At 40.7% G+C, this 10,451-nt stretch overlaps 1 protein-coding gene across 1 annotated transcript in view; it reads right to left on the bottom strand.

The window, feature by feature from the left end:
* The window catches only part of PHEX (phosphate regulating endopeptidase X-linked), a 147,705-nt gene that overhangs the window by 30,325 nt on the left and 106,929 nt on the right, over positions 1-10,451 (bottom strand). Inside the window, exon 13 of the mRNA XM_075198312.1 lies at positions 10,029-10,132. Within this exon, the coding sequence (XP_075054413.1) occupies positions 10,029-10,132 (104 nt within the window). The remainder of the gene's footprint in view (positions 1-10,028; positions 10,133-10,451) is intronic.

Here is a 10,451-nt window from a genome sequence, read left to right as displayed (position 1 = left end):
TACAGCAGATGATAGAGATGCTCGGGAAAGTCTATGACTAGCAGCACTGGTAATATATATGTAGTAATACACGAGGAACTGAATGGACAAAGGACACGTGAGGGTAGTCAGTGGTCTGCGGTAGCAAGTTGTACCACTGCTATAGTGAGGAGGAATGTCCAACAGCAACGAGGAGGTGATGAGAGTCAGCGGTCTGCGTTTAGCAAGTTGTACTGCTGTCTAGGTGAAGGAATGGAATCCAGGTGGAGGTATCCGGGGAGTCAGTGGTCTGCGTTAGCAAGTTGTACCACTGCTATGTGAGAGGACACTGGAACAGGTGACACAGGAAACAGGGATCAGTGGTCTGCCTCTAGCAAGTTGTACCACTGAATATATATGTGAGGAGGAGCACGGGGAGAGACTGCAATACAGAGGATACACGGACACCTTGAACTTGATCCACAATGACATGCACAATATAGTAATGACTGAACAGCACTGCAATAATACAAAGTCACAGAAACTATCCGGGCAAAAGATAACACAGTCAATGATGGCAAAAGTCTCAGTGGATAGTAAGCTCCAGAGGAGAACAACTCAGTCCAGCAAGATATGCAATACACCAGCACAGTCAATGAGAAGTATGCATACCGTGGTTCAGGAGCAGGCTGTCAGACAGGAGTGCAGAGATACCTGAACGGCTGGAGGCCGGCAGGATGCGAAGTCCCTGGAGGGTGAAGCGGTAATCAAGTAGGTGCAGCGCACAGGTAGGTAGACCAGCAGGGATAGCACAAATACTCAGGAAGCAGTAGTATGTAGAACTGGACTCCTGGAGGACCCTGAAGAGTAGCGATGGTCTAGACGAGATGAAAGCAGCGAGGCGTAGATCCGATGCAGACTGGCGAGTAGACACCAGCAGGAACACTGAGAAGCACGGGGAGCGGATCAGCTGCTGCAGACACGAGTAGAACTGAGGAGTAGCAGCCAGCAGGACTCTGCAGGCACACGGAGGCAGCGGATAGAAACCAGCAGGTGCAGCCACGATGAAACACGGGAGAGTAGAGCTGAGCTGGAACTGTTGATCACGGAGAGCAGCGGATAGGAATCAGCTGGTGCAGTCTCGAGGAAACACAGGAGAGTTGAGGTGAGCTGAAGACTGTAGCGCATGGAGGCAGCGGATAGGAATCAGCTAAACAGTCACGATGAAACACAGGAGAGTTGAAGTGGTCTGAAGACTGTAGTGCACGGAGGCAGCGGATAGGAATCAGCTAAACAGTCACGATGAAACGCAGGAGGGTTGAAGTGGTCTGAAGACTGTAGTGCACGGAGGCAGCGGATAGGAATCAGCTAAACAGTCACGATGAAACACAGGAGAGTTGAAGTGATCTGAAGACTGTAGTGCATGGAGGCAGCGGATAGGAATCAGCTAAACAGTCACGATGAAACACAGGAGGGTTGAAGTGGTCTGAAGACTGTAGTGCACGGAGGCAGCGGATAGGAATCAGCTAAACAGTCACGATGAAACACAGGAGGGTTGAAGTGGTCTGGAAACCACAGGAGGGTTGAAGTGGTCTGGAAACCACAGGAATCAGCAGCGCTGAATACACGAGGAAACACAGGAACACCTTCAGAGGCATATGGGGAATGAGACTCCATGATCAGGCCACGAGGTATGGAACTCAGGTGCTATAAATAGGGAGTGTTGCCTGATCAGCCAATAAACTAAAAGGAACATGAACTGAAGGTTTGAAAGGGCTGCACATGCGCAGACCCTCAGGATGGTGGACGGCCACGGTTCCTAAACACACGGGAAGAAGCACTCACAGTCTGGTGAGTGACAGTAGGCTCCTGGCCACCGTCAGGGTGGTAGAGTGGCAGGGAAATGGACAGGGGGGGGGGGTGAGACTGCCTGATTAGGAAGGGGGGAGCAGAGGGGGGTAGCAAGAGGAGCTACAAGGGGTAGGCAGCTGAACCCCTTCACACAAGGACTTGTTACATACAGTTCGTTATTTATATTATTTTTAAAACATTATTTTTTGCATTGTTTTTGTTTACTTGTATTAAGCCAACAGAGAACAGACAGAGAACACATCCTAAATGACGGTTCATACTTCTGATAAATGACAAAACTAGACAATAATACATCAGCACTGGGTTTAAAATACAAAGATTATTATTTTGCCTCAAATAAACTCATGCCAATGGGACATTGCTTTTCTACCCACACCCTCACATGGAACGTCCTGGCAGAAACAGGAAGTGTGGGGGACACTGAGATCGGTAGGAGGGGGGTGGGGGGCACCCTCCAAACCACCCCTCCCCCCCAGCTGCAACAGTGTGTATAGGGAGTCAGAAAATGGAGGATGAGTGGCCCTTACTCTGGGGCATATGCTAATATTGAAATGGCAACTCCCGCACTGAGTCAGCACAGTCGCGCGGGGAGCTGACAGGATGAAGGGGTGTGGGACCCGCTGACAAAAGGAGGATGGTTCATTGAAAAGCTACCAATCCTCCGTCTATACAAGACTGGTTCAAAAGAATCTCTATATAAAAATACCAGAGAGTTCCCTATCAGTGCTTGATTTGTATACTGCATTTATAGACACATGGTATTACTAACTAGAATTAAAAGAGACAGAAACATTTCAATCCTACATCAACCCATTTTAACTAAAAACTTCCTGATCTTCCTGTACTAAATATAAGCAATGCAATAGGGAAATCAGAAAATATTGAGTATTTTAAATAGCTAGTTTATTATAATGTAGATACTCTTTTTAAATATGTCTTTACTTTTATTGGGTTATATAAGTAAACATTAGACATTGGCTAAGACGTTTATTTCCAAAATCATTTAGCCTTCCCCCCCCCCCCTCCCATAGTTTCACATCCTTCCTGTCTCCATACTATGGTTTACATCAATGGTCGATGTGGAAATTTAAAGTTGTGGTATTGAAAATGTAAGTGAATGGAATTTGATTGTTTTACAATGAAGACAGTAAGAGAAGTAAGGGCATGGCATACCGTCATATACCAGCCCACTTCGACCGCTGGTTTATATCGATAATTGCACTTAAAGGAAATCCCTCCACTTTATTTATCATTCTTTCTTTATATTCTTTATATTTTTCTTTCTTTGTCTATGTACCTGGTTTTTTGTTCTAACACCAAAAAATTGTACCACAAATTCTTTTTTGACTGAAAAATAGAAATGATGTAATGATGTAATTTACTTATTGGTACTTAATAAACAGAAATGACATAAAAACGGCAATAAAACAATAGCAAGCAGTATAAATATTATTATTAGTAATAAAATAATCACTGTTAAATAACAGTTTAGATAGATTATTGGTATAATTAGTTTAGATGGATTTGTCAGTATAAGTAAAGCTGATTTAGCAGGTGAAAATCTAAACTATTTTATATTCTGTCAATTTCATATAAAATCAAATATAATCATTTGAATATTTGTGTCCCAGAAACCCAAGTGACTAAACTACATGCCTCCCAACTGTCTATTTGAGAGCTCTGAGCTGCCATCCCAATTGGGATTGGGCGATTTAAGGGAAGGGGAAGGGGGCTGGGGGCAGTCCAACAAAAGTTAGACGGTGTGAAAATACCTACTAAACTATATGTAACACTAAAAAGCATCTGTACATAGAATTTGACAGCAGGAAAGAACTTACAGGTACATTTAGTCTGCCCTTTCTGGTGTGTTTTTGTTGTTTTTTTAAGCCTTAATAATAACAATACATTTTTGAGTTATTATGCAGTGTAATTCCCACCATAACTGCTGGAGACTATTCCGTGGATCCATTAAGACCTTTCTGTAAAAAAGGTCTTCCTCATGTTACCTTTCAGCCACACTCCCTCCAAATTTAAAGTATCTCGTCTTGTTCTACAAATGCTCTTATTTTGAAAGATACTGCCTTCCTGAACTCTAATAATATGTTTGATGTATTTCAATGATTCTATTATATAACATCTGTTCTAAGCTGTACATATTCAGTTCTTCACTTCAGTTTTGTTATGCAGTCCATGGACTATTATTATGCGTCCATGACCACTATTATGCTGGTGCTTCTAGTACTACAAGCACCAGCATATCCATGGCTGACAGGGCATGCTAGCACATGAGGAACCACAAGTGCCAGCATGTCGTGCCAGCGAGGACCAACTGGGATGTGCGGTGCACCAAGACAAAATGTAAATAAAACATAACTCTCATTTATTTATTTGAAATAAATAAAAAAACACCACTGTATAATCACAAACATCCAGGTTCCTCATCTGTTGTCCATAAAATATAATAAAATAAAATGTTATCATGGGATCTGGTAGCTTGCAACCTAAAAAAAAGGCAAGTCCATAAAGAAAATTATATCATATGATATGTCAACTTGACATCTGAAAAGAAAAAATCCATGTCCATAAGAAAAAAAAAAAAAAAAAAAATCCTTGGACCTGCAGCTTTGAAAAAAAAAATTCCAAAGTATAAGTGCTTGGCAAAATATAAAAAACTTGGGACAGTTGCAAACTCATTCTTGACATGAAGAGCTCCTGCCACATAATGACTTGTGATGTGGGAGGGGCACACTGTATTTATTATTTTTTTTTTATCTGTGTTATTTACTGTATAGTGCAGGCGTGGCAATCTAGTCCTGCGGTAGCAGCACCGCAGGACTATTCTGCCCATGGAAGACAGCCAGTGCACGGAGGAGGGTACCGGATTCCTGCTCCTGCAGCATCCTGACGTACAAATAATGACGTCAGGACGCTGTCAGAACACAGGCGACGAGGAGCTGGCACAGAAATAAGAGCGAAACAGGACAAATATGACAGAAAGAAGAAGAGTAGCTCAGGTAAGTAAAATACTGCAGGGGCTGGTGAGAAGAGGGGGCTGGAGAGAATGGGGTGAGAAGTCTGGAGAGGACAAGAGCGAGGACTGGAGAGGAAGTGAATGGGGGGGGGTCTGGAGAGGAGTGAGGTGTCTGGTGAGTTGGGTGTCTGGAGTGAATGGGGGGTCTGGAGAGGAGTGAGGGGTCTGGTGAGGAGGGTGTCTGGAGTGAATGAGGGTCTGGAGAGAAGGAGTGAAGGGTCTGGTGAGAATGGTGTCTGGAGTGAATGCGGGGGTCTGAAGAGGAGGAGTGAGGGGTCTGATGAGGAGGGAGCCTGGAGATGGAGGAAGGGAATAGAGGGAAATGCAGGGGTTTGGAGTACATAAATATATGTTGCATACTATGAAAACAAAAGTAATGTAAAAAATCAGTAAAATATTAATTATATACTAAATATATTAATTATATGATAATAATTACTATTAAATATGGGGAAATTTGTAAGACATAATTCAATTGTCGGGCTGGTTGGGGAAATAGACATTTGTATTAAATGAAAATGTTAATAATTTATGTTGGGGCTGGTGAGAGTCTGTTTGTTAAATATGGAGGCTTTTAATTTAATGTTGGGTATGGTGAGGAATAATTTGGTTTATTAAATGGGGATGCTATTAATTTAATGGTGGGGACTGGTGAGGGGTGAAGTATGTTTATTAATTAGATGGGAACTAATTTAATGTATGAACTGATGCGTAGGGTATGTCTGTTTGTTAAATGGGAATGTTATTAATTTAATGTCGGGACAGGGGAGGCTTATTTATATAAAACGTGGGTGCTGTTAATTTGATGTTGGTGCTATTTGGAGGGAAATAGACATTAACTGTAAAGGCTATTAATTAAATTCTGGAGCTTATTGGGTGGAAGGAGACCTGTTTTTAAACAGAAGAAGCTACTGACTTGGTTTTGGGAGAGAGACCTAGATTCTTCACTCACTGCTCAACTTTCCAGGACGTGAGTAATAACAATCTCTTTTCCAAACAGGACCCCAATATCCAAAGATCTGTCTAAGCAGCAACGGAGCATAAGACACCAGCAGGCAGAAGACAGCGGTGATGCTTAACCGCTGAGAGGCAGCATCTACTCCCATAAAGGTACATTGTGGGGGGCACCTGTGTTCTGTTTCGCCCAGGGCACTAAAATGTCTAGTTATGGCTCTGTTTCTGACTGTCGACAGTCTGATATCAACAGGTTCAGCATTGACAGATTGTACCCAACCCCTCAAAGTAAAAACTGTATCTTCTCTTTTTGCTTGGTAGATGAGAGAAATTGTGTTGAATTAACATGCAAATAAAGATTTGTGGCCATTTCACAGATCTGCGAAGTTATAGCAATGCAATATTGAATTTCTGCTTTGGCTTTGTCTTTCCGCAGAAAGATATTCAGCACTGTATTTGTAAATTCACATAGAATTATAAGAAATATAAGAATAGATTAGGGATAATGACAGAGAATTCAATATACTGTGTGGTGTGGTTGGTGTAAGACTGGGAACATTTAAGGTCAAATTCTGCTGAGAAAACAGCCACATGCCAACAGATTTGAAAATTGCACTCATCTCTGTTGCAGGGCTAGCCAGTAACATGTAAATAATATACCTCACAAGAACTCAGTACATTATAGTACTCCAAGATTTATTTTTATATATAAGCTGCAATACATTTTATTCATACCAAAAAAGAAACTTTGCCTCCTGTGGCTAGTGTGAACTAATTGTTCTCTGTAAGAGTTCTATACTTATAAAGTGTCATTTATATTATAGTCTTCAAAGGTAGAGCGCTTAACTCATTTGTTAGAACCGGTTTATTGGCTCAGTGCTGAGCTAGCAGTATGTTTTATCTTTAGCTTCTCTCTTGATTATAAATAGGAGGGGGGGTATTTTAGTAATAAAATAAATAGTGATTAGAGAATGTGAGTTATCATTTTATCCTTGACATACTAAGAGGACAAATGGAGAACGACTGACACATGTTCTCAGTGAAAGGAGTAAACAAAGTATTATTTTAATACACTGTCACAAAAGTAGTAATTTTAGCAAATCACTTTAAAAGAAATTAAAAAGCAATGTTTAAACCTGTTTGTGTTCAGGGTCACCCACCTCAAGTCCACAGGAGACTCACAATGTTCAGTTATGTGCAATGATGTACATAGTGAGAAACAGATGGAGCTGGATAAATCTGATAGGCAAATCTCTGAAGTTTGCATGATTTATGTGTAATGGTCACTAGTGACAGCAGTAGGTAAGCTACTGTAGCCAGACTAATAGTGGTCTTCGACTTTAGCAGACGCATTACACATGCAACTTAATATGATTGAAGGTAGTTGGACCCCAGCTATAGCTATAATCATTGATCAATATGCTACAACTAATGACCGAGAAAAGAAAGGTCAAGTATACAGATTCATGTAGAAATGGACAAAAGGGGTACAAAATCAGCAGGCAGAATATTGAGGTAAAAACTGGCACTAACATCAGGCAGGAAGGAACAGAGCAAATACCAATACCGGTAATCCAACAAGACAATAGCAACCAGGTCAGTAAGCTAAAGCTATAATTAGTATAATGTCTGAGTGATTTTGGGTCAAGATGCGCTGTCACACAAAGTTTGTGCACACTTGTGCTCCTGTCTGCGCAAAACACAAGAAGCCAGGAATCAGCCACAGATGCTGCTGAATCCATCCCAGACAGGCAAATATCTTACAGTACCTCCCACCCCAGGATTCTTATCTTTAGGCTCTTTAGATTATTTTTTTATACACACTTAAGGTTTACGCATGTATATGTTTAGTGGACAACCAATATCTCTCATCTGGACCATATTCTTTCCAACGGAGGCTATAGACTATTATGAACTTTCTTAGAATCTAAAAACTTGCTATCATACAAGAGGTTGGCCATCCAACACAATAGGGGGTGGTAATGATGAGGACTTTGTGTTCTTGCAGTCTTGAAGGGCTGGTAGACAAATTTTAGCCTGGGGCAAGACTCCGCTCAGGAGGCTATTATTTTAAAAGACAAAAATTCAGGTAGCCCAGTGACCCAGCCCAAGGTAGCCCACTATGGGATTGACCTGGTGGGGCAGATGCCCCCATGTCCTCCAGCCCAGCTAGCCCCTGCTTGAAGAGATATCAAAAGAATTAGGGATTATGAGTGTGAATGGTCATTTAAGACAATATATAACAGCCTTTATAAAGATTTTTTCATAGGCCAATGCATTAAGAAACTAACTCAACTGAGAGGAGGCTAAGTGGTTAGCACTTCTGCCTCACAGCACTGGGATCATGAGTTCAATTCCTGACCATGGCCTTATCTGTGTGGAGTTTGTATGTTCTCCCCATGTTTGCGTGGGTTTCCTCTGGGTGCTCCGGTTTCCTCCCACACTCCAAAAACATACTGGTAGGTTAATTGTCTGCTATCAAAATTGACCCTAGTCTCTGTGTGTATTTTAGGGAATTTAGACTGTAAGCTCCAATGGGGCAGGGACTGATGTGAATGAGTTCTCTGTACAGCGCTGCGGAAGCAGTGGCGCTATATGTAAATAAATGGTGATGATGATGATGAGGAGGAGGCAAAGTCAAATGTTTTTAGAGGACAACAAAACTTTGCCAGCTATTTTAAATGTAGCTTTTTGTCTGTGATGATCATTCACAAACTGATTTATGAGAAGTGCCAAACCTTGGAACTCACCTTTGGTACTTCAGAAAAGTGAAAGAAAAATTAACAAAATTCAGGCTGCTTGCCATACACAAAAAAAACTATTTCAACAGAGAAATGGGGCGAGTTATTGTGAGCAAACTATGCCCACGATATATATATTTGGCAAAATGAGATTGATCAGCTATGTAACATCTTACAAATTGTCCAAAGATTGATAAGTCCTTTCAGTCTGGCCACTGCTTTCAGGACGGCAGGTGCATAAAAAAGACATTTCCTAGCAGCTTGTACAAGGTTCACAAAAACTTTGAAATAAATTGAAATCCTCTGTCGGACACTATGTTGGTAGGAATTCCATATTACCTGAATATTTGATCAACAAATATCATGACCAATTGTTTGGCAGAAGGTAAGAAAAACAAAGCAATAAAGTAAAACATTTCACTAAAGTGATCTGTAACCATCCAAGTGACGATGAATCATTGGGTAAAGATATATTAACAAAGAATGTCATGCATTTGAATTCCTATTTCTTTCGGGGTGAGCAAAGGTTGAAGGAGACCAAATGGAGCAGTACCAGTTTTATTTATAGCACACACCTAACATGCCTCAATATATCAGTTAATATCTATTCTAGAAAGTAACAGGATAATTTTATGGAAACCGGGATGGACTAGAACAATGCGGAGGTCATCAGCAGTAAGCCAATAAAACAATAGTACCTGGATCACAACACAAAACACGTATTGGGCATCTGAGTGATGCCAGGCCTGAACTTATATAGCTGCTGTCACTTTAAAGAGGGCAGAAAAACTCCCAAGAGCATATGCGGATGCTGCTAAAAAGACACTGCAGAGGTATCTTACTGTACTTAAAGTAATTGCCCATTTTTTCAATACATTTTAAAGTTGAATTACACCCACTTATTGTTTGCTAATTAATTAACTTAATACCAATGGTATAAATGTTGATTCACACAAAGCAGTAGCGGCAGCTATTTATACAGCGCCACTAATTCAGCAGCGCTGTTCAGAAAACTCACTGACATCAGTCCCTGCCCTATAGGAGCTTACATTTGAAACCCATAGCACCTGGAGGAAACACGGGGAAAACAAACAAACTCCACACAGATATAACAGTAACTCAAATGCCTGCAAAATCAGCTTGTTGACCTGTATGGGAGCCTATCTAGACACTATCCTAAAGATGTTTGAGAAACTTTAGCGGTCTGTAGTAATGTAGGGAAGTAATACTTAACTTTTCACCAGAGCAACAACAATGCAAGTTAACTACATGGTTCAGATCTGAAAATTTAAATTTGGGCTTTAAGCACACAGGGAATTTTAATTGTTTAATTACTTTTTAATATCTGTTTAGTTATTTTTATTGTACCAAATACAATACTACCATGCATTGCAAAGTTGTGCATACTGCAGGAAGATCGGAGTCTTGTCAAGTAAAAGAAATGCTAAAATGGTCAACTGCAGGCATAGTACGTGTATAACTGACTGCAAAAACTTACTGATTTAATCTCTTCATTTATGTAGGTCTCATTCATTAGAAATCCAGGGTATCCCACCTTTGCCATTACAGATTTTGCCTGAAAAACAAGAAAATTCAGATTAACAGCAACAAAGTTTTAAAATGAATTGTTATTATTCATTTATTATAATGGCTATCAGGATGAGATAATATTGGTACAGTTATCTAATGGACAGGCTACTGTGGGAAGATGGAATCAATATAAGGGAAGCAAATGATGGAGCTGCTAATGATGGAAATGGCTTTATGGACAATGGATGGGTTTGGATGTTAATGCATTTTCGTAGTCCTTCTTCCTTGCATGTTCTGTGCTATCTAGTGACTCACATACATGTAGTTTGTAAGACAAAAAATGTACCATGCCAGTCATCACTATT

Source organism: Mixophyes fleayi, chromosome 2, assembly GCF_038048845.1.
Source record: "Mixophyes fleayi isolate aMixFle1 chromosome 2, aMixFle1.hap1, whole genome shotgun sequence".
Taxonomy (NCBI): Eukaryota; Metazoa; Chordata; class Amphibia; order Anura; family Limnodynastidae; genus Mixophyes; species Mixophyes fleayi.
This window is presented reverse-complemented; position numbering and strand designations above follow the sequence as displayed.